Source organism: Schistocerca piceifrons, chromosome 5 (genome assembly GCF_021461385.2).
Source record: "Schistocerca piceifrons isolate TAMUIC-IGC-003096 chromosome 5, iqSchPice1.1, whole genome shotgun sequence".
Classification (NCBI taxonomy): domain Eukaryota; kingdom Metazoa; phylum Arthropoda; class Insecta; order Orthoptera; family Acrididae; genus Schistocerca; species Schistocerca piceifrons.
In genome coordinates this window covers 251,616,420-251,641,092 of record NC_060142.1, presented here as the reverse complement: position 1 = coordinate 251,641,092, position 24,673 = coordinate 251,616,420, and the positions used below count along the sequence as shown (strand labels likewise).

General features: G+C 44.0%; 1 protein-coding gene across 1 annotated transcript in view; it reads left to right on the top strand.

Annotated features, from left to right (window-relative positions):
- The window catches only part of LOC124798546 (pickpocket protein 28-like), a 276,442-nt gene that overhangs the window by 176,265 nt on the left and 75,504 nt on the right, over window positions 1-24,673 (top strand). The window contains exon 8 of the mRNA XM_047261997.1: window positions 12,019-12,078. Within this exon, the coding sequence (XP_047117953.1) occupies window positions 12,019-12,078 (60 nt within the window). The remainder of the gene's footprint in view (window positions 1-12,018; window positions 12,079-24,673) is intronic.

Below are 24,673 nucleotides of genomic sequence, written 5' to 3'. Positions count from 1 at the left end.
GGACAAAGAGAAGTGGGAGTAGGAGATGGACAGAGAGACATGAGAGGAGGAACTAGACAGACAGAGAGGAGGATGAGGATATGTACATATAGAGGTGGAAGACTGAGACAAACATAGAGGGGAGGGTTGCTGGAAAAACAGAGGAGGGTAGAGGAGATGAACAGAGAGAGGTTGGAGGAGGGGATGAAGAGAGAGATGGCAAGGAGGAGATGGAAAGAGATAGGGGAAGGGTGAGATAGACAGAGAGAAGGAGGACAAGAAGAGGGCAGATAGAAAGGGGGATGGGTTGATGGACAGTGAGAGAGGAGGGAGGAGAACATGGACAGAGAGAGGAAGAAAGAGGGGATGGCTAGAGAGATGGGTGAGATGCTCAGAGAGGGAGGAGGAGGGGCAATGGTAAGAGGTAGGTAGAAGCTGGAGAGTGCTAGTGGACAGGTGGAAAAGGAAGAGGGGAGAGGAGAAGGCGGTCAGAGAGGAGGGATGATGAGACAGTCAGAGCGAGGAATGTAGGAGATGGTCTGAAAGAGGGGGAGGGGAAGATATAGGACATAAATGGAGAGGACCAGTGGGCAGATGGTAAGTGAAGAGGGGCAGGAGGAGACGGACTGAGGGGAGGAGGAGATAAACAGGGAGAGTCGAGAGAAGGAGATGGACAAGAAGAGGTTGAGAAGGATATGGACAAAGAGATGTGTGAGAAAGAGATGGATAGAGAGAGTTTTGAGGAAAAGACAGACAAGGAAAAGGGGGAGAAGGAGATGGAAACAGACAGGGGAGGGGGGAAGAAAATGGACAGAGAGATGGACAAAGAAATAGATAGGAAGAGAAAGGGAGGAGGAGGAGGAAATGGATAGAAAAGAGGGCAGAGGAGGAGATGTGTGCATTATATGTGCTGTCTGCACCTGTGGGCGTAGCCGCCGGTAAAAGAATAGAGTACAGGGCAATAAATTGGAACGGAAAGCACATGCAGGGTGGTCAAAAACAGTGTGGAAAGCTTGTAAGGGGGTTACAGGATAGGTTATGCTGAGAAATAATCGTTAAGAAAAAAATTCGATACGTTGCACCGTTTCCAAGTGACGAAGCTATTCTGAAAAGCAATGCCTCCGAATTTTTATGTGAAAATTCTTATAGCCTTTTAAATAGAAGCAGCGTTTAATGTTCTACATCTTTGTTGTTTATGGTTACATGTTCGCAGTCCACTGTCACGAGAGGGCTTCAAATTGTATCGCATAAGATGGTAGTGTGCAAAGTAACTATATTGGTGCGTGAGAAACAGCGTGTTGTAATCGATTTTCGAGTTATCCCACCTTGATGCTCTACCATCTCATCAAATTCCCACCACGCATCATCCACATCGAACATCTCCATATCTCTTGTACTATTCACAAACTAGATTCCAATTACACCATTCTCTCTTCTCTGATCAACAACACTGGTGTGCTGCTGCGCCTTCACAAATATATCCCTCAATCCCTACACCTAACACACTCCATACCCTATCCCAATGCATCCTCAACCAGCTACCGCTGCCAGACAATGAGATCCGCCCTGATACTTATCCCTCCTACAAACTTTAGCTCTCCCTCCTCTATCCCACTCCACATCAGTGCTCTTCTCTTCCTTCCCTTCTCCATCTATTCCCGTTCCTTTCCTCGCGTAACAGCTGCCCTACATACTACTCCTCACCCTCTGCCTTTCCCACAGACTGTATTTCCCACTAATTGCTTCAACACTTACCTATCATCCCCATTACAGAGCGAGATGATGCAATGGTTAGCACACTGTACTCACATTCGGAAGGACAATGGTTCAAACCCACGTCTGGCCATCCTGATTTAGGTTTTCCGTGATTTCCTTAGATCGCTTCAGACAAATGTAGGAATGGTTCCTGTGAAATGGCACGGCCGACTTCCTTTCCCATTCTTCCCCAACCTATGGGGACCGATGACCTCGCTGTTTGGTCCCCTCCCCCAGATCAACCAATCAGCCCATCATCCCCATCGTTTTTCCTACCTAACAGATCCCTATCTTTCACCCACACCTCTCAACCCTATGGAACATACTCTCTCCTCCAACAATACTTCTCACTGTAGTGCAGGTCCTCAAGATTTTAAGTGAAAGTGCAGCGATTCCTATATTTTGGTTTTGCAGCAGTCCATCTTTGATTTTATTTAAAATAAAAAACAGCCCCAAATTTTCTTTCGATTTCTCATTATACATTCTTTTAATCTGCATGGCCGAAGAGCGGAGAACTTTACCGCTGACAGCCCCCCCCCCCCCCCCGCACCCGCCCTAGGCCCCACCCAGCATGTGTGGCGAGGGGGACAAAACACAATTTTTTAAAAAGTTTCACTTCAGACTTCCAATTGCCCATGTTCCGATTTGTAGAGCATTAACCTTTTTTCGTTCTCTTCGTGACAACTCTCTCCTGGATTTGTTAATGTTGTTGCTGCTGCTGCTATTATTGTTGTGGACTTCCGTCTAAAGACCGGTTAGATGTGGTAACATTACAGTTGAACTATGCAAATTAATCGAATTAATTACGCAAATTAGCCATTCCCTACACTTACACTCCCACTTCCCCTCTTCCCTCCCCCTCCCCCATACTGTGATACTGCATAGACGGGAATTTCGAATTTTCGTGGGAATTTTGAATTTTAGGGATAGTTTCGAATTTTGGCGGAAACATCAAGAAAATGGCGGGAATATTTTGTCCCATGCCTCTGCTGACATCCAATCCCCACTCCCACCCCCCACCCAGGAATTGGCGGGGAATTCATAATGACAGATGCCATTTCTGGTACTCGAACCCCGGTCCTTCTGGGTGGAAAGGCCTAGTACATCCCTCTACGCAGAGAAACAGTCATTCCCTATCTGGCTGCAGGAGAGGACACTTAGGTTAACGTACTTTATTTATTTTGGGTGGTAAACTGAAATAAAGATCGGTCCTAAATACGAAATTAATCATAAAGATCGCTCCTAATTACACATCTATATGCACAGCACTACACGAGGAGTGTCTGAAATCGCAGTATACCTCAAAAATTGATGATGTCATACAACTGGTGCTATCCCCCTGAAAAAAGATTACAATATCACCTGAAACTGGTAGCAGACATACTCAAAATAAATTGTAACTCTACATAGGATGATCCCTTTACCTACAAGTCGAAATAAAACTCTCATCTCTACTTGCAAATAATAGGGAAAAAGGCTGGAGTCGAAGGTACTATATTTATTTTTGGGGGAAATGTGTTCAACTGACGAGATGTTGGTGTTGGACAGAGAGGAGTTTAATAAGTGTATTACCTGTAAGAATACAGCTGAGGTCTGTGTCTACAGCCTCCTGTAAGAGGAATGGAAGGAGGTGATAATGGATGGCCGGCCGGAGTGGCCGAGCGGTTCTAGGCGTTACAATCTGGAGCCGCGCGACCGCTACGGTCGCAGGTTCGAATCCTGCCTCTGGCACGTATGTGTGTGTTGTCCTTAGGTTAGTTAGGTTCAAGTAGTTCTAAGTTCTATGGGACTGATAACCTCAGCAGTTAAGTCCCATAGAGCTCAGAGCCATTTGAACCATTTTTTGATAATGGATGACTGTAGGGAGAATGCTTTTCAGTAAACAATGGTAATGCAGCGGGACGGACTGAAGATGCATTTCGCAACTCATAGAGACTGTTGCCTGTGCTAGAGCTGTTTGTATTTCTGGAATGACTGGTCAGTCCACAGTGCAGAGGACGACACTGTGCGTCCACCACTATCGCTTTTTACTGACCGCGTGTGTGTCTCGCTGTTTGACATCAGAGTTCGCCACAAACACCTCCCGCTGCATTCTTGCATGCTCTACTCAACATATATCTTGCAGCACAGTACTCGAAATTAAATAAACGGTGCTGTCTTTATTTCTCAACAACTTCGCCCTATTGCACTGCCCCCAAGAGCTGCATTCACCCCTCCCGCTGCATTAATGCATGCTCTACTCAACATATATGCTGCAGCACAGTACTCGAAATTAAATAAACGGTGCTGTCTTTATTTCTCAACAACTTCGCCCTATTGCACTGCCCCCAAGAGCTCACCTTGGTGTAGCTGAAGAGTAACATTTATACTGATACATAGTAAGAAGGGATGGGGCAGCAAACCCTCACTGAGTTGTAGGAAGGCCACAATACAAGCTATCACAACTGATGGTTCAAATGGCTCTGAGCACTATGGGATTTAACATTTGTGGTCATCAGTCCCCTAGAACTTAGAACTACTTAAACCTAACTAACCTAAGTACATCACACACATCCATGCCCGAAGTAGGATTCGAACCTGCGACCGTAGCGGTCACGCGGTTCCAGACTGAAGCGCCTAGAACCGCACGGCCACACCGGCCAGCCCACAACTGATGGATAATGCTTCACTGCTCTCGGAAAAAAATTATATAATATAGCAATTAAACACTACTCGAAATCAAATAGCACTGATACTTCAAATACACACACACACACACACACACACACACACACACACACATACAGAGGCGAGCACACACACTGATCATGGTAAATGCTTCACTGCTGTCATAAAAACAATCATAGAATCCAAAAATTAAGTCCACTCGGAAAACGATCAGCCATGATGATTCAAAAAAAACACACACACACGCACACACACACACACACACACACACACACACACACACACACACACACACACAAAGGCACACACAAGCAGGTCATGGTAAATATTTCACTACTCTCATAAGAGAAATACATCGATAGTAACATGAAAAACCCACCACACGCCCTCCCCCACAACGAAACAAAATGCATTATTCATCAGAAATTAACTAAAACTCCGACGCCACCATAATGACATGTTATACTCGGCTTGTGTTAACAGACTAAGAACTCCAGAATCACTACCTCAGTCCTCCTATCCCTCCTCCATCTCTCCCCTCTCTCAAGCCTCGCAGAAGTAGAAATAATTCCCTGGTCTGTTCTTAGAATCTGTAGCCTCTGATGCACAAATAGTTCCATCAGCGTGTCGGCCGAGCATGTGGTCGGCCGGCCGACAAAAGCTACACATATACAGGGTGGTCCATTGATTGTGACCGGGCCAAATGTTTCACGAAATAAGCGTCAAACGAAAAAACTACAAAGACGAAACTTGTCTACCTTGAAGGGGGAAACCAGATGGCGCTATGGTTGGCCCGCTAGATGGTTCAAATGGCTCTGAGCACTATGGGACTCAACTGCTGAGGTCATTAGTCCCCTAGAACTTAGAACTAGTTAAACCTAACTAACCGAAGGACATCACAAACATCCATGCCCGAGGCAGGATTCGAACCTGCGACCGTAGCGGTCTTGCGGTTCCAGGCTGCAGCGCCTTTAACCGCACGGCCACTTCGGCCGGCCGGCCCGCTAGATGGCGCTGCCATACGTCAAAGGGATATCAAATGCGTTTTTTAAAATAGGAACCTCCATTTTTATTACATATTCGTGTAGTACGTAAAGAAATATGAATGTTTTAGTTGGACCACTTTTTTCGCCTTTTGATAGATGGCGCTGTAATAGTCACAAACATATGGCTCAATTTTAGACGAACAGTTGGTAACAGGTAGGTTTTTTAAATTAAAATACAGAACGTAGGTACGTTTGAACATTTTATTTCGGTTGTTCCAATGTGATACATGTACCTTTGTGAACTTATCATTTCTGAGAACTCATGCAGTTACAGCGTGATTACCTGTAAATACCACATTAATGCAATAAATGCTCAAAATGATGTCAATCAACATAAATGCATTTGGCAATACGTGTAACGACATTCCTCTCAACAGCGAGTAGTTCGCCTTCCATAATGCTCGCACATGCATTGACAATGCCTGACGCATGTTGCCAGGCGTTGTCGGTGGATCACGATAGCAAATATCCTTCAACTTTCCCAACAGAAAGAAATCCTGGGACGTCAGATCCGGTGAACGTGCGGGCCATGGTACGGTGCTTCGACGACCAATCCATCTGTCATGAAATATGCTATTCAATATCGCTTCAACCGCACGCGAGCTGTGTGCCGGACATCCATCATGTTGGGGGTACATCGCCATTCTGTCATGCAGTGAAACATCTTGTAGTAACATCGGCAGAGCATTAGGTAGGAAATCAGCATACATTGAACCATTTAGATTGCCATCGATAAAATGGGGGCCAATTATCCTTGCTCCCATAATGCCGCACCATACATTAACCCGCCAAGATCGCTGATGTTCCACTTGTCGCAGCCATCGTGGATTTTCCGTTGCCCAATAGTGCATATTATGCCAGTTTACGTTACCGCTGTTGGTGAATGACGCTTCGTCGCTAAATAGAACGTCCCGTAATTTCTCTTTTGCCCAGTGGCATAACTGTACACGACGTTCAGAGTCATCGCCATGCAATTCCTGGTGCATAGAAATATGTTACGGGTGCAATCGATGTTGATGTAGCATTCTCAACACCGACGTTTTTGAGATTCCCGATTCTCGCGCAATTTGTCTGCTACTGATGTGCGGATTAGCCGCGACAGCAGCTAAAATACCTACTTGGGCATCATCATTTGTTGCAGGTCGTGGTTAACGTTTCACATGTGGCTGAACACTTCCTGTTTCCTTAAATAACGTAACTATCCGGCGAACGGTCCGGACACTTGGATGATGTCGTCCGGGATACCGAGAAGCATACATAGCACACGCCCGTTGGGCATTTTGATCACAATAGCCATACATCAACACGATATGGACCTTTTGCGCAATTGGTAAACGGTCCGTTTTAACGCGGGTAATGTATCACGAAGCAAATACCGTCCGCATTGGCGGAATGTTACGTGATACCACGTACTTATACGTTTGTGACTATTACAGCGCCATCTATCACAAAGCGAAAAAAGTGGTCCAACTAAAACATTCATATTTCTTTACGTACTACACGAATATGTAATAAAAGATGGCGGTTCCTATTTAAAAAACACAGTTGATATACGTTTGACCTACGGCAGCGCCATCTAGCGGGCCAACCATGGCGCCATCTGGTTTCCCCCTTCAAGCTATACGAGTTTCGTTCTTTGTAGTTTTTTCGTTTGGTGCTTATTTCGTGAGATATTTGGCCCGGTCACTATCAATGGACCACCCTGTATAATAGGCCATGACTTCAGCGGGCAAAAGAACAAAGCAAGATAAATGACGGCTATTCTGAACAAAGACGACCGCATGTTGTTTGTCTAAAAGTGCAACTGCGGTTGCCAATGGGACACGCCCAACGTCGCCTGAAGTGGCCTCAGCAAGTGCTCGCAGTTCTGAAAGAGAGGAAACATTTCAGTGTAAGAGTTGTATTTAATCTCAGTGCACCTCATACAAGCGAGCATATATATATATATATATATATATATATATATATATATATATAAGCACACAACCCCGACAATAATAAAAGCCTTGTTTCTCTCTTAGGAAATGAAACACTTAAAGTAGTAAAAGAGTTCTGCTATTTCGGAAGCAAAATAACTGATTATTGTCGACGTAGAGTGGATATAAAATGAAGACTGGCAATGGCAAGGAAAGCGCTTCTGAAGAAGAGAAACCTGTTAACATCGAGTATAGATTTAAGTGTCAGGAAGTCTTTTCTGAAAGTATTTGTATGGAGTGTAGCCATGTCTGGAAGTGAAACATGGACAATAACTGGTTGAGACAAGAAGAGAATAGAAGCTTTCGAAATGTCGTGCTACGGAAGAATGCTGAAGATTAGATGGGTAGAGCACGTAACTAATGAGGAGGTACTGAATAGAATTGGGGAGAAGAGGAATCTGTGGCACATCTTGGCTAGACGAAGGGATCGGCTGAAAGGACCCGTTCAGAGACATCAAGAGATCACCAATTTAGTATTGGAGGGAAGCGTGGATGGTAATATGGTAGAGGGAGACCAAGAGATGAATACTCTAGGCAGATTCGGAAGGATGTAGGCTGCAGCAGTTATTCAGAGATGAAGGGGCTTGCACACCTTAGAGTAGCATGGAGAGCTGCATCAAACCAGTCTCTGGACTGGAGACCACAACAACAACAACGACAACGGGTATGTTACGATATTACAACGCCCTTTCGTTAATTTTCGATATATGATGTATTGTGCTTCATTGTATATATGGGTGGGTAGTGTTTTTTCTCGCATTAATTTTAATGTTTTTATTTGCGAGAGCAGTGAAACGTTTACCATGTGTGTGTGTGTGTGTGTGTGTGTGTGTGTGTTTGAATTAGACTGTTTGGTTTCGAGTGCTCTTTAATTACTGGATTGTATGATTTTTTCTGAGAACAGTGAAGCATTTTCCATCCGTATGGCAGCGTGTATTGGCCTCTCTACAACTCAGTGATGATTCGCTGCCCTATCCCTTCTTACTCTATACAGTGTACTTGGTACTCATCAGCTACACCTAGGTGATCTCTCAGTGGCAGTGGAATAGGACGAAGTTGTCGAGAAATAAGGAGAGCACCGTCTACTTAATTTCGAGTACCAGTGCTGCAGGATGTATGTTGAAAAGGGCACGCATAAACGCAGTGGGAGATGTTTGTAGCGAACTCTGATGTCAAGCAACGAGACACACACGCGGTCGGTAAAAAGCGAGAGCGGTGGATGCACAATGTCGTCTACTGCACTATCAAATGACCAGCCATTCCAGAAACACGAACAGCTCCAGCACAGTCAATAGTCTCTATGAGTTGTAAAATGAATCTTCACTTCATCCCGCTGCATCACCATTATTTGGTGAAAAGTGTTCCCCCTTCACTCATCCATTATCAGCTTCTTCCATTTCTCTTCCATTCCTCATGTAGGAGGTTATAGACACAGACCTCAGCTGTGTGCTGACTTATTAAACTCCTCTCTGTCCAACGCCAACATTTCCTCTGTTGAACATATTTCCTGCCAAAAATAAAGATAGTACCTTCCACCCCAGTCTTCTACCGTTAATTCACAAATGAAGCAGAGAGATTTATTTCGACTTGTAGGTAAAGGGATCATCCTATGTAGAGTCACAATTTATTTTGAGTGTGTCTGCTACTAGTTTCGAGTAGTATTGTGAATTTCTTTCCAGCAGGATAACATCAGTTTTATGACATTGTCAGTATGATTTGTTTGCAGCTTTAGGTCCTTGTGTTGCGTTGTGCATATGGAAGTGTAATTAGGACAGATCTTTATGATTAATTACGGAATTAGTATAGATCTTCAGTATAACACCCAAAATAAATAAAGTACACTAATCTAACCTTCCTCTCATGCAGGTGAATAGAGACTGATTGTTTCCCGCCAAAATCCGCAATTCACGCCAATACTTCAGGTTTGGAAAAGGAAGGGGCGGGAATGGCTATTTTTCATAGTTACATTGATTAATTTGCATAATAAAATTTTGATGTTGCCACTGTACCAGCCTGGGTGGAGGGGGAAGAAATTTGGCAACAGTGTAAAATGTTCTTGTATCGCCTCTGCCCTCCTACTTACGTCCACTTGAACCTGGTTTCTGAAAACAAGTCTAGGTCTTCCTCTACAATTTTTATGCCTTGCATTTCCCTCCATTGCCAAATTGACATCTCCATGAAGACTCAAGTTGCGTCCTGTTAACTGAACCCCTCTTTTAGTCAGGCTGTGCCACAAATTTAGTTTCTCCCCCATTCCATTCATTACCTGCACATTCGTTGTTTGATCCTGTCTTCAGCATCCTTTTGTAGCACCACATTTCAAAAGCTCTATTTTCTTCTTGTCTGAACTGCCTATCCTTCACGTTTCACTTACGTACAAGGCTACAATCCAGATAAAAATCTTGAGAAAAGTCTTCCTAATATTTACACTTAATTATAATGCTAACGCATTTCTCTTTTTTTCGCAGGCTTTTTTTGTTTCTGCCAGTCTCCATTTTAATTTTCTCTCCTGGATATTAAGGTCTATTACACATTCATGCCCAAGCTCCGAATACGAACTAGTTCACCTCCAGAATTTTTTTCAAACGGGGCTGTCATCATGAGAATATTTCATAAGACAGATTGTCCTTTGAATACACTTTTTACGTCTTCTGTGCAGTGAGTTCCGTTGTCAACTACGCGCTTATGGCACTGACAGTGCCAATCTCTTCGCCTAGAGAATGTAGTTATGCACTCACAAAAGCAGGACAGTTTTCTAGATTACTATACACTCCACGATCCTCTTGATAATTGTTGCCTGCCCCCTCTACACACCATCTCAACTCTTCTGCAATGTCTTTTGAAAGTACTATGTTCGATAATAGGACAATGAGCAGAGGGTGGTTACATCAGAATCCACACGAGGCTAACTAAAATGACTGCTTCTAAGAAGCCAACGTTCGTCTTGAGTCACTATCATTGTCAGATAGAGGGTTATTTCGAATGAATCTGTTCTCGCCAATAAGAAAGTAAGATATATGAATTTAAACTTAACTAGCCGGTCCATCTGAGTAGTGGTGAATGTGTCGTAGCCCAGGCTCATGCATTATTACTGGCAGTGTCGGCCATCATTAGCCAATCAACCATCGCATTAAGGTTCATTTCATTTATATCACAACTGTCCTCGCTATCGTAATCGTGTAAACAATTCTACATTTAAAACTTTCAGTACCACTCACTACATTTAAAACTGGATGTGTCACGTAGCTCATGGCAAAGGCGTGTAAACTTCGGCTCACTCGTGATGTTGAAGCTTTCCACAAATTAACCGGAATTCGATACTCGTAAACTTTCTACATAGTTGCTATTTCGAATGTACGATGGTTGACTGAAAAGTAATGCCTCCACCTTCATAACTCTTCAACAGTTGGCAGCATTGGTATGTGGCAGGTTCTGGCTTGTTCCGTAGCCTTTTCTCTACAGCTCCAGTTGGCGGGAAGCACATAATTTCAAAACTTTACAAATTTTCCTCGTTGACATCTCACACAAAACGATGAAAGGAAAAATTTTATCACTTTCTCATTTTCACTGTTCATGCAATCGAGCTTCTGCATTAGGGAAGACGTTTTAATTGATTACTTCTTCACTACTGACACTATTTGCAAAATACCGTTCAGATAGTATGCACATACATCACTTAATGTACCTGCAAAATTATATTATTGTATGACAAATAGATCAGGAGATATGGGGTCATAAACTTTGAGACAGTAACCTAGCTTCTGCTTAGGAGCGCAAATCACCCAGACAACATTCGTACAGTGTTTCATCATGAGAGTTCAGCGACTTCCAACAAACTTTGAGCATAATTTCAAACCGTTCCTAAACTTTTTCTCTCTTACATGCTTAAAGTGAAATATTTAACACATGAACTCAGTTGTAAAGTGGTCTGCCTGCTTAGTTGGGTGGTAATGTGCTTGCTTCCCAATGCAAGCGGGCCCGAGTTCGGTTCCCAGCGGGGTTGGGGATTTTCTCCGCTCGGGGAGTGGGTGTTGTGCTCTCCTCATCATCATTTCATCCTCATCACCGGCGCGCAAGTCGCCCAATGTGGCGTCGAATGAAAAAAGACTTGCACTTGGCGGCCGATCTTCCCCGAATAGGGGCCTCCCGGCCAACGATGCCATACTTTTATTTCATTTTGCTTGTAAAGTAACCACACGTCTGAAGCCGTTTTATACATCATAATTCGGTTCTTTACAGAATCGAGGGTTGACTGGTTTTATAATTAATTTGCAATTTGTGCAGTATATATATATTAAGTTTTTTAATTACGCATGGCTTATTTACTGCACTTTCACTAATGTATTACATGTGTTAAAACGTAGTTTATAAACCATACTATGTAATTTCACTTGTAAACTGTATATATAAAGTTTTTTAATTACGCATGGCTTATTTAATGCACTATGTACTTTCACTAATGTATTACTGTGTTAAAACGTAGTTTATAAACCATACTATGTAATTTCACTTGTAAACTGTAGCATTATATGTGAATTCGCTTATAACGTATATGTTGTAAGTCAAGTTGACGACATGACTTGAATTATTTACAGGAAAGAAGAATGTTCCGATCTGTGGGGGTGCTAGAATGCGTTGCATAAAAATTGGAGAAGGTACGTAGACAATTAAAGAACAATGCATGCTGAATATATCTGGTGTTTCTATTATATAACGTGTGGATGTACAACGGTATGACGTTATGAACTTCCAGCTTCTTCTGTTGACATCCACTGAATAGTTATTTAATTTCATGGAATTTTTGTTTGCATGCCTAACACACCTCTCGACGACTGCTACGGAACAATGCCGTTCCACACCCGTCGCATCGCTACATTGGTGTCTCAGAAGGGGAAGGACGCAGAAAACCATTTTGTACTAACCCCCTGGATCGTGCCAGCCAAATGGCGGATGTCTCATGGAAGTAGGCCAGCCTTGGAAGGGCATAGATTTGGAGGATCCTGTCACCTCCAGCTGCGGGCCAGTTTGCACTGATACAACCGTAAACTCTGGACATGAGGCGGTGACCCCTATGAGAATGACTTTTTTCTCCTCTTTTTAAGTCCTCAGTCTTCTGATTGGTTTGATGCTGTCCGCCACGAATTCCTCTCTTGTGCCAACCTCTCCACTTCAGGACAGCACTTGCATCCCACGTCCCCAATTATTTGTTGATGTATCCCAACTCTGTCTTTTCCTTACACTCTACAGCTCCCTTTAACACCATGGAGGCTATTCCCTCCAACATTTTCCAAATGTTCCTTTCTTTTCATCCTCATTCCTTACCAGTCCAATTGATTTTCAACATCCTTCGGTAGCACCATATTTCAAATGTATCGAATCTATTCTACTTCGGTTCCTACGGTCTGTGATTTACTACCAAACAATGTTGCGCTCCAAACGAACATCCTCATAAATTTCTTACTCATTCCTTACCAGCCCACTTGATTTTCAACATCCTTCAGTAGCATCACATCTCAAACGTTTCGATTCTCTTATGTTCCGTGTTCCCCACAGTCCATGATTTACTACCAAAGAATATTGTGCTCCAAATGTACATACTCAGAATTGTCTATGTTTGATACCAGTAGACTTCTCTTGACCAGGAATGCCTTCTTTGCCTTCGCTAGACTGCTTTTTATGTCCCCCTTGCTTCGTCCGTCATGGGCTATTTTGCTTAGAAGGTAGCAAAATTACTTAACTTCGTCTACTTCATGATCATAAATTTTGACGTTACGTTTCTCGCTATTCTCATTTCTGCTACTTCTCATTACAATTGTCTTTTTCCCGTTTACTGTCAGTCCACAATCTGTACTCTTTAGTGTTCACTCGATTTAACAAATTCTGTAATTCTTTTTCATTTCAGCAGTGTCATCAGCGAATCTTATCACTGATACCCTTACACCCTGAATTTTAATCCCACGCTTGAACCTTTCTTTTATTTCCGTCACTGCTTCTTCGATGTACAGATTGAACAGCAGGGGCGAAATATTGCATCCCTGTCTCACAGCCGGCCGGGGTGGCCGAGCGGTTCTAGGCGCTACAGTCTGGAACCGCACGACCGCTACGGTCGCAGGTTCGAATCCTGCCTCGGGCATGGATGTGTGTGATGTCCTTAGGTTAGTTAGGTTTAAGTAGTTCTAAGTTCTATGGGACTGATGACCTCAAAAGTTGAGTCCCATAGTGCTCAGAGCCAAGCCTGTCCCACACCTAGCCAGTTTTAATCCAAGCACTTTATTCTTGGTCTTCCAATCTTATTGTTCCCTCTTGGATTTTGTACATATTGTTATCGGCCATCTTTCTCTGTAGCTTACTCCCATTTTTCTCAGAATTTCGAACATCTTGCAAGATTTTACACAGTCAAATGCTTTTTCTAGGTTCACGAATCCTATGACCGTGTCTTGATTTTTCTTCATTCTTTCTTCCATTATGAAGCACAACGTCAGAACTGCCTTTCTGGTCCTGTACTTTTCCTAAAGCCAAACTTATCTCATCTAACACATCATCTATTTTCTTTTCCATTCTTGTGTACACTGAGGTGACAAAATTCATGGGATACCTCCTAATATCGTGTCGGACCTCCATTTGCCTGGCATAGTGCAGCAACTCGAAGTGGCATCGACCCAACAAGTTGGTGGAAGTCCCCTACAGAAATGTTGAGCAATGCTGCCTCAATAGCCGTCAATAATTGCGAAAGTGTTGTTGGTGCAGGATTTCGTGCACGAACTGACCTCTCGATTATGTCCCACAAGTGTTTGATGGGATTCATGTCGGGCGATCTGGTTGGCCAAACCATTAGCTTGAACTGTCTAGAAACTTCTTCATACCAATCATGAACTGTTGACTGGTGACATAGCACATTGTCATTCATAAAAATTCCATCATTATTTGGAAGCATGAAGACCATGAATGGGTGCAGATCGTCTCCAGGTAGCCGAACATAACCATTTCCAGTCAATAATTGGTTCAATTGGACCAGTGCACACAGTCCGTTCCATATAAAGACAGCCAACACCATTACACAGCCACCACCAGCTTTCCCAGTGCCTTGTTGACAAGTTAAGTACACGGTTTCGTGGAGCCTGCGCCACACTCGAACCCTACTATCAACTGAAATTGGGATTCATCTGACCACACACAGTTTGCCAGTCGTCACGGGCCAAGGAGAGGCACTGCGAGCGATATCGTGCTTTTAGCAAAGGCACTCTCGTGGGTCATCTCCCGCCATAGCTCATTAGCGCCAAATTTCGTCGCACTATCCTAACGGATAGCTTGAACGGCGATGTACTTGAGGACAATATTATGGAAATGGAAGAGGATGTAGATGAAGATGAAATGGGAGATATGATACTGCGTGAAGAGTTTGACAGAGCATTGAAAGACCTGAGTCGAAACAAGGCCCCCGGAGTAGACAATATTCCATTGGAACTACTGACGGCCGTGGGAGAGCCAGTCCTGACAAAACTCTACCATCTGGTGAGCAAGATGTATGAAACAGGCGAAATACCCTCAGACTTCAAGAAGAATATAATAATTCCAATCCCAAAGAAAGCAGGTGTTGACAGATGTGAAAATTACCGAACTATCAGCTTAATAAGTCACAGCTGCAAAATACTAACACTAATTCTTTACAGACGAATGGAAAAACTAGTAGCAGCCAACCTCGGGGAAGATCAGTTTGGATTCCGTAGAAACACTGGAACACGTGAGGCAATACTGACCTTACGACTTATCTTAGAAGAAAGATTAAGGAAAGGCAAACCTACGTTTCTAGCATTTGTAGACTTAGAGAAAGCGTTTGACAATGTTGACTGGAATACTCTCTTTCAAATTCTAAAGGTGGCAGGGGTAAAATACAGGGAGCGAAAAGCTATTTACAATTTGTACAGAAACCAGATGGCAGTTATAAGAGTCGAGGGACATGAAAGGGAAGCAGTGGTTGGGAAGGGAGTAAGACAGGGTTGTAGCCTCTCCCCGATGTTGTTCAATCTGTATATTGAGCAAGCAGTAAAGGAAACAAAAGAAAAATTCGGAGTAGGTATTAAAATTCATGGAGAAGAAATAAAAACTTTGAGGTTCGCCGATGACATTGTAATTATGTCAGAGACAGCAAAGGACTTGGAAGAGCAGTTGAATGGAATGGACAGTGTCTTGAAAGGAGGATATAAGATGAACATCAACAAAAGCAAAACAAGGATAATGGAATGTAGTCTAATTAAGTCGGGTGATGCTGAGGGAATTAGATTAGAAAATGAGGCACTTAAAGTAGTAAAGGAGTTTTGCTATTTGGGGAGCAAAATAACTGATGATGGTCGAAGTAGAGAGGATATAAAATGTAGGCTGGCAATGGCAAGGAAAGCGTTTCTGAAGAAGAGAAATTTGTTAACATCCAGTATTGATTTAAGCGTCAGGAAGTCATTTCTGAAAGTATTTGTATGGAGTGTAGCCATGTATGGAAGTGAAACATGGACGACAAATAGTTTGGACAAGAAGAGAATAGAAGCTTTCGAAATGTGGTGCTACAGAAGAATGCTGAAGATTAGATGGGTAGATCACATAACTAATGAGGAAGTATTGAATAGGATTGGGGAGAAGAGAAGTTTGTGGCACAACTTGACCAGAAGAAGGGATCGGTTGGTAGGACATGTTCTGAGGCATCAAGGGATCACCAATTTAGTATTGGAGGGCAGCGTGGAGGGTAAAAATCGTAGGGGGAGACCAAGAGATGAATACACTAAGCAGATTCAGAAGGATGTAGGTTGCAGTAGGTACTGGGAGATGAAAAAGCTTGCACAGGATAGAGTAGCATGGAGAGCTGCATCAAACCAGTCTCTGGACTGAAGACCACAACAACAACAACATCCTAACGGAGTAGGCTGTCGTACTCCTCGCATTGATTTCTGCGGTTGTTTCATGCAGTGTTGCTTTTCTGTCTACACAAACGCAGCTGCACTGGGTCGTAAAGTGAAGGCTGTCGGCCGCTGTGTACTCCGTGATGAGAGGTAACGCTTGAAATTCGGTATTCACGGCACACTCTCAACACTGTAGATCTCGGACTGTTAAATTCCCTATGTCCAAAATGAATTGTCCCATTTATCTAGCTCTAACTACCATTCCTCGTTCAGTGTCTGTTAATTCCCGTCGCGTGGCCATAATCACGTCTGAAACCATTGCACATGGATCACCAAAATACAAATGACAGCTCTAACAATACATCCTTTTATAATTTGTGAACGCGATACCACCCCCATGTGTGTATGTGCATATCGCTACCCCATGATTTTTGTCACCTTAGTGTATATTACTCTTGTTAATGGTTGGGATGGATGACTTTTAAAGGTGATTGTACGATAGTTTTCTCATTTATCTGTCCTTTCTATTTCCGGAATTGTGTGGATGATATTTTTCCGAAAGCCTAATGGACGTCGCAGCCTCACAGATTCTACACACCAACTTGAATAGATTCTTAGATGCTGCTCCCCCCAATGATTTCAGAAATTCCGAAGAGATTTCATCTATCCCTTCTGTCTTAATTTGAACGCAAGTCTTCCAAAGCTTTGTTAAACTCTGGCTCTTATATTGGAATCCCTCTGTCTTCCATATCGACTCCCATATATTCCTCTATGAGGGGGAGGACTCAAGTGTACTCTTCATACCTACCTGCTCTTTCCTCTGCGTTCAACAGTGGAATTTCCATTGCACTCTTAATTTTATCGCTCATTCTTTTAATTTCACGGAAGGTTTTTTTGATTCTTACATATGCTGAGACAGTCCTTCCGACATCCATTTCTTTTTCAATTTTTTCAAGTTTTTCCTGCGGCCATTTCGCCTTACGTGCCCTGCACTTCCTATTTGTTTAATTCTTAAGGGGTTTATAATGCTGTGTTCCTGTTTTCCTTGAACCGTTTTGTACTACCTTCTTCCATCAATCAATTGAAGTATTTTTTCTGCTACGCAATGTTTCTTTGGAGATACCTCCCTTGTTCCTATGTCTGCCTGTACAGCATCTGTGATTGCCCTTTTTAGAGACGTCCACTCCTCTGCAATTGGACTGACTACTGTGGTATTCCTTATTGCAATATTCACATCCCTAGCGATCTTTTAACGCAGCTCATCATTCTCATTACTTCAGAATACCGGTTCCTTCCACACTGATTCCACCGGAAGATTCTCTTAAACTCCAGACTATTCTTCATCATTACTAAATTGTGAAGTGAGTCTATATCTGTTCATGATATCGTCTTACAATCCAATATCTGATTTCGGAGTCTCCGTCTGACTATGATGTAATGCAGCTGCCGTCTCCCCGTGCCTCTGAGTCTATTTTAAGTATACCTTCTCCTCTTGTGATTCTTGAACGGTGTGTTCACTATTATCATATGAAATTTGCTGCATAACTCAAACGTATTGTATCCTCTCTCGTTCCTATATCCTGACCACATCTTCCCGTAACCTTTTCTTGTGTACCTTCCTCTACAGACATGTCCCAATTCCCCATGATTATTAGATTATCATCTCCTTGTCCATACTAATTAACCTTTCAATATCCTCACATACTTTCTCTGTCTCTTCATCTTCTGCTTGTTATCGTTATAGACGTTTATTTACTTTCGAATCTGATAACAAACCTATCACTGATCTGTTCACAATTGCTCCTTCTCTGCCTTATTTTCCAATTCTTAACCGATCCTACTCCCATTATATCATTTTGTGCTGATTTGATATTTCACTATATTCGTCTGACTAGAAGTCCTTGATTTCTTTCCATTTTACTTCACAGACCCCCACTAAACTCTAGACTAAGCCTTTGCATTTCAATTTTCAGATTTTCTAGCTGTCCTACTACGTTGAAACTTCTGATATTCCAACTCCGACACACACAATGTTATTCCATCGTTGGTCATGCCATTTTTCTCTCACAGTCACTTTCCTCTTGGCAGTCCCCTCCCTGAGATCCGAATGGGAGACTAATTCGGACTCTTTTGCCAATGGAGAAATCATGACACGTTTTTATTTACAGGCCACATATCCCGTGGGTGCATATTACGTCTCTTTAATGCAGTGCTTTCCTTTGCCTTCTGCACTTTCGTGCCGTCATTGTTGATCCTTCCTCCTTGGGGCAGTTGCCACCCAAAGGGCAAGAGAGTGCCCTGAACCTCTGTCCGCCACTCCGCGCTCTTTCACAACCATAAAATACTTCCATTGTACACATAGACACCACAAAATATCTCATCTACCTGACGATCTCAAGAAGCTGGAAGAAGCAACATTAATTTTGGCCAAAATGGTGACGTCCGTTAGATAGGGTTCTTGTACGAAGGAGGATGCCGTTAGTGCAAGGATACATCTGGTTGGGATCACTCAGGCAATGGCAATCTAAAATATCTATAGAGTTCCCCAGAACTCCATTATGAAAGTGGAGTGCAATGCTTCGAAGGGTTCACAGGACGGAGTGTCCATTTTGGTGTCCCACTAGTTAGTGTAGTTGATAGACAGGTTAGATGTACAGGCACAGTAATAGGTAAGCCACATTCTACGAAGGAATAGATAAATTTGTATTTAAATCAGGGTAGGGAGAAGCGTTTATTTTTTGGTAAGCTTACAGTTTGTTGCAGACAAGCATACAGAATTATGAGATTTTTTATGCCTCTACTCATTGCCTTCTCCCAGCCACAAAGAGAAATACGGGGTGAGGGGGAACAGGGGCAAAAATATGAAAATACCAGAAGTACAACATAAGGGGCGATCAAAAAGTTTCTGTTCGAAGTCCAAACAGTCCAGAATCGGTATGCTGATTGGGGAAATCTCGTGGGCAATCAGGCAATCATCCCACCGGCGCACTAGGCTGAAGATACCCATTTGGTAAAACACCGTGTCTTGCTGCGTGAAGAGGTCCGTAACTGCCTGCTGCACATCCTCGTCAGACAGGAACAGTAGACCCTTCAAGGCCTTTATTTAAGGGACCGAAGGAGTGACAGTCGCATGGGATCAGGACCATAGGGCGGTTGCTCGAATGTTCCCCACTTGAGTTGGCAGGCATAACTTCTGCGTTACGATACGGGAATGGTCCAGATTGTACACTCCTGGAAATGGAAAAAAGAACACATTGACACCGGTGTGTCAGACCCACCATACTTGCTCCGGACACTGCGAGAGGGCTGTACAAGCAATGATCACACGCACGGCACAGCGGACACACCAGGAACCGCGGTGTTGGCCGTCGAATGGCGCTAGCTGCGCAGCATTTGTGCACCGCCGCCGTCAGTGTCAGCCAGTTTGCCGTGGCATACGGAGCTCCATCGCAGTCTTTAACACTGGTAGCATGCCGCGACAGCGTGGACGTGAACCGTATGTGCAGTTGACGGACTTTGAGCGAGGGCGTATAGTGGGCATGCGGGAGGCCGGGTGGACGTACCGCCGAATTGCTCAACACGTGGGGCGTGAGGTCTCCACAGTACATCGATGTTGTCACCAGTGGTCGGCGGAAGGTGCACGTGCCCGTCGACCTGGGACCGGACCGCAGCGACGCACGGATGCACGCCAAGACCGTAGGATCCTACGCAGTGCCGTAGGGGACCGCACCGCCACTTCCCAGCAAATTAGGGACACTGTTGCTCCTGGGGTATCATCGAGGACCATTCGCAACCGTCTCCATGAAGCTGGGCTACGGTCCCGCACACCGTTAGACCGTCTTCCGCTCACGCCCCAACATCGTGCAGCCCGCCTCCAGTGGTGTCGCGACAGGCGTGAATGGAGGGACGAATGGAGACGTGTCGTCTTCAGCGATGAGAGTCGCTTCTGCCTTGGTGCCAATGATGGTCGTATGCGTGTTTGGCGCCGTGCAGGTGAGCGCCACAATCAGGACTGCATACGACCGAGGCACACAGGGCCAACACCCGGCATCATGGTGTGGGGAGCGATCTCCTACACTGGCCGTACACCACTGGTGATCGTCGAGGGGACACTGAATAGTGCACGGTACATCCATACCGTCATCGAACCCATCGTTCTACCATTCCTAGACCGGCAAGGGAACTTGCTGTTCCAACAGGACAATGCACGTCCGCATGTATCCCGTGCCACCCAACGTGCTCTAGAAGGTGTAAGTCAACTACCCTGGCCAGCAAGATCTCCGGATCTGTCCCCCATTGAGCATGTTTGGGACTGGATGAAGCGTCGTCTCACGCGGTCTGCACGTCCAGCACGAACGCTGGTCCAACTGAGGCGCCAGGTGGAAATGGCATGGCAAGCCGTTCCACAGGACTACATCCAGCATCTCTACGATCGTCTCCATGGGAGAATAGCAGCCTGCATTGCTGCGAAAGGTGGATATACACTGTACTAGTGCCGACATTGTGCATGCTCTGTTGCCTGTGTCTATGTGCCTGTGGTTCTGTCAGTGTGATCATGTGATGTATCTGACCCCAGGAATGTGTCAATAAAGTTTCCCCTTCCTGGGACAATGAATTCACGGTGTTCTTATTTCAATTTCCAGGAGTGTATATCAGTTAGGTTTCTTTCTGAGAATGCTGATACAACAGCTCCATGCTTAACAATCGTATACAACCGCTCGCTCGATGAGAGATCCGTGCCCAAAGACTGGAAAGTTGCACAGGTCACACCAATATTCAAGAAAGGCTGTAGGAGTAATCCACTAAATTAAAGACCCATATCATTAACGTCATTGTGCTGCAGGATTGTGGAAAATATATTGTGTTCGAACATCGTGCATTACCTCGACGAGAATGGTGTATTGACACACAATCAACACAGATTTAGAAAACGTCGTTCTTGTGAAATACAAGTAGCTCTTTACTCACACGAAGTGTTGAGTGCTATCGACAAGGGATTTCAAATTGATTCCGTATTTCTAGATTTCCAGAAGGCTTTTGACACCGTTCTTCACAAGCGGCTTCTAATCAAATTGCGTACTTATGGAATATCGTCTCAGTTATGCGACTGGATTCGTATTTCCTGTCAGAGAAGTGACAGTTCATAGTAATTGACGGAAAGTCGTCCAGTAAAACAGAAGTGACCTCTGGCATTCCACAAGGTAGTGTTACGGCCTCTGCTGTTCCTTATATATATAAGCGATTTGGGAGACAATATGAGCAGCCGTCTTAGGCTGTTTGCATATGATGCTGTCGTTTTATCATCTAAAAAATCGTCAGAAGGTCAAAACAAATGCAGACAGATTTAGAAAAGGTATGTGTATGGTGCGAAAATTAGCAATTGATCCTAAATAATGAAAAGTGTGAGCTCATCGGCATGAGTGCTAAAAGGAATCCGTTAAACTTCGGTTATACAATAAATCAATCAAATATAGAGGCCTTAAATTCAACCAAATACCTAGGAATTACAATTACGAACAACTTAAATCGGAAAGAACACGTAAAAAATGTTGTGGGGAAAACGACTAAAGACTGCGTTTTATTGGCAGAAAATGTTGTGGGGAAGGCGAACGAAATACTGTGTGTTTTTTTTTTGGCAGGACAGTTAGAATTTGCAACAGATCTACTAAAGAGACTGCCTACGTTACGCTTGTCCGTCCTCTTTTGGAGTACTGCTGCGCATTGTGGGAACGTTACCAGGTAGGATTAACCGAGTACATCAAGAAAGTTCAAAGAAGGGCAGCACGTTTTGTATATTATCGAAAAATAGGGGAGAGATTGTCACGGACATGATACAAGTTTTGGGATGGACATCATTAAAACAAAGGCATTTCTCGTTGCAGCGGGATCTTCTCACGAAATTTCAATCACCAGCTTTCTCCTTCGAATGCGAAAATAATTTATTGACGCCGACCTGCATAAGGAGAAACGATCATCGTGATAAAATAAGGGAAATCAGAGCTCGGAAGGAAAGATACAGGTGTTTTTCTCCACGCGCGAGAGTGAAATAACAGAGAAATAGTGTGAAGGTCGTTCGATGAACCCTCTGCCAGGCACGTAATGGTGATTTGCAGAGTAGCCACGTAGATGTGGATGTAGATGTAGATGTTATCATGTAGCAGCAGCACACCTTGGCGCACCATTCCACAACGCTGGTTTTCGACAGACATGCTGGCTGATAAACATTCTTCATTCTCTGATAGATGTCTACCGGTGCTTATCCTTCAGCAGCCAAGGAAAGAATAACAGCATGGTGGTACTGTTTAGATGCATTTCGTAATAACGTCGCCATAGTTCATGTCTCCGCATTTATTGCACCCAAGTCTTAACGACCCGAATGCCACACGAATCCCTCGCTTAATATCTGTGCTTATATACCTGCATTGGACACGCACAACGTTGCGTATCGTATACACTGCAGCAACGCCGTCAAATGGATATTTTTGGTCGCCCCTTATGCATCAGTCAGTGCAGAGGCAGATGTCGAGCTGGTGGGACGCGCCACTAGTGGTAGCAGCAATAGTAGTTGCCTGATACTCAGTAATTTAGTTTAGTTTCTTGTTTTTTTACGTACTTCTGCGAAGAAGTGAACGTTACCAGTGTATTTTATAGAGGTTATCCAATTACTCTCACTTTTTGTTTTTGCGTAAATGTTAGTGCATATCCTTGAGTGAGGCGGCTTCTTTGTGTAATTTTCCGCCGCCAGAAATGCCACGTCACGTGACAGCCTTTCGATAGCATATAGTTTAGATCAGTGCATTAGAGTTTTCATATTTATTTCCTGCAGTAGCTTTGTGTAAGAAGAGGTTCTAATTAAAAGTACTTGCTGGTGCACCCATTTTCGGTAGAGAAATGTGTTTCTGTTTTAAGAGCTTGCGGATTTTGCGGTCTCAGGTTGTAGTGAGAAATCTGCAGATCAGATTTTAGTGTTTGTTTATTGTCCTCGTTTTATTTTGCTTGCATTCCAGCCTCAGCAGTACCACAGTCGGGCATTTTTTTTTTCTTTTGTGGCGGGCTATTAGTACTTTCTAATGCAATCATGACTGCTTCGTTTTTACTTTTTGAGATCTTACATTAATTTTTTTCACGCTACAGTATGACTGCCGACTGGGCTTGTTGTGAGCGGACCACATTATCGGACTGCAGGTGTGCTTTGTTGTTGTCAGGTCTTGGAAGGAAGCACTCGAATAACGATACTGATGGCTCCAGTGGGCTATTATCGATACATCTGATTGTTTACGCATGAAGTGCTCGTGGATTCACTGTATCCAGATACTGATGACTCCAGTATGCTAATATCTATACATCTGTTTGGCTACACATGAGTACATATAGGGCCTGAAGATGAGATATTGAAATACCGAAACTGGTCATCAAAATAAAATAAAATAACTTCTCATAACTTGCGGCTATTTGGAGATTTTTCTTGGTAAACAATGAGAATTGGCTACTGTACATAAACAGTTGGAAGCTGCGTTGGCCACGGTCGATAGCCTCCTGGCTGCTGCTCAAAGATGCGGCAACATCGGGACGCCAGTGATGAGACCTGCAACATCTTCGACGTTGGAACCCCTGGTGACCTGGTTCTCACTGCGTCTTCCGATACACATCTGACCGCATCATCCTCACTCGAGACTGAGTGGCGCACAGTGGTGGGTTGACGAACTATTGGGCAGAAGATGAAAGAGGGAATGGGCTGCATGTATGATTCCTTACGCCTTAGCAACAGATACTAAGTGCTACCCAGTCTTAATAAAACCTGTGAGCCAGTAAGGGATCCCTCTCCTGTTGAGCCAGTGGCCAATTTTCCTGCCTAGACCGGACAAGTGCAAAGGGTAGGCATGCTGGTCACTTGTATCTCCAACGTTAGGTTGGTAATGGAGACCCTTATGGAAATAGCTAGCAGGCAGGGAAATGATGTCATTGTCTTCTTGATATGTTTGGCGAGGGGTTTCTCTGACGTGGTGGACGCATTGGGTGCAACCAGCTGCAAATAATGCCACATGTCGGATCGAATGACGCCTGAGACTTGTGCTCTAAGGCCTTACCTGGCCACATTCGGCGAATGACTGATTTGCGGAAAGCAGCTAGCAGCACACGGAGCGTGCAGGCTAAGATGGCTATTTGTAGCATCGTACCGAGAGTCAAGCGTGGTCATCTGGTTTGGAGCAGAGTGGAAGGTCTAAAATAGAGGCTCAGACGACTCTGCGATGGGATCGGAAGTAAATTTCTCGACCTACACTGTTTGGTGGAGAATTGTGGGGTTCCCCTTAATAGGACATGGGTGCCTACACGCAGAAAGCGGCTACTAGGGTAGCGTAGT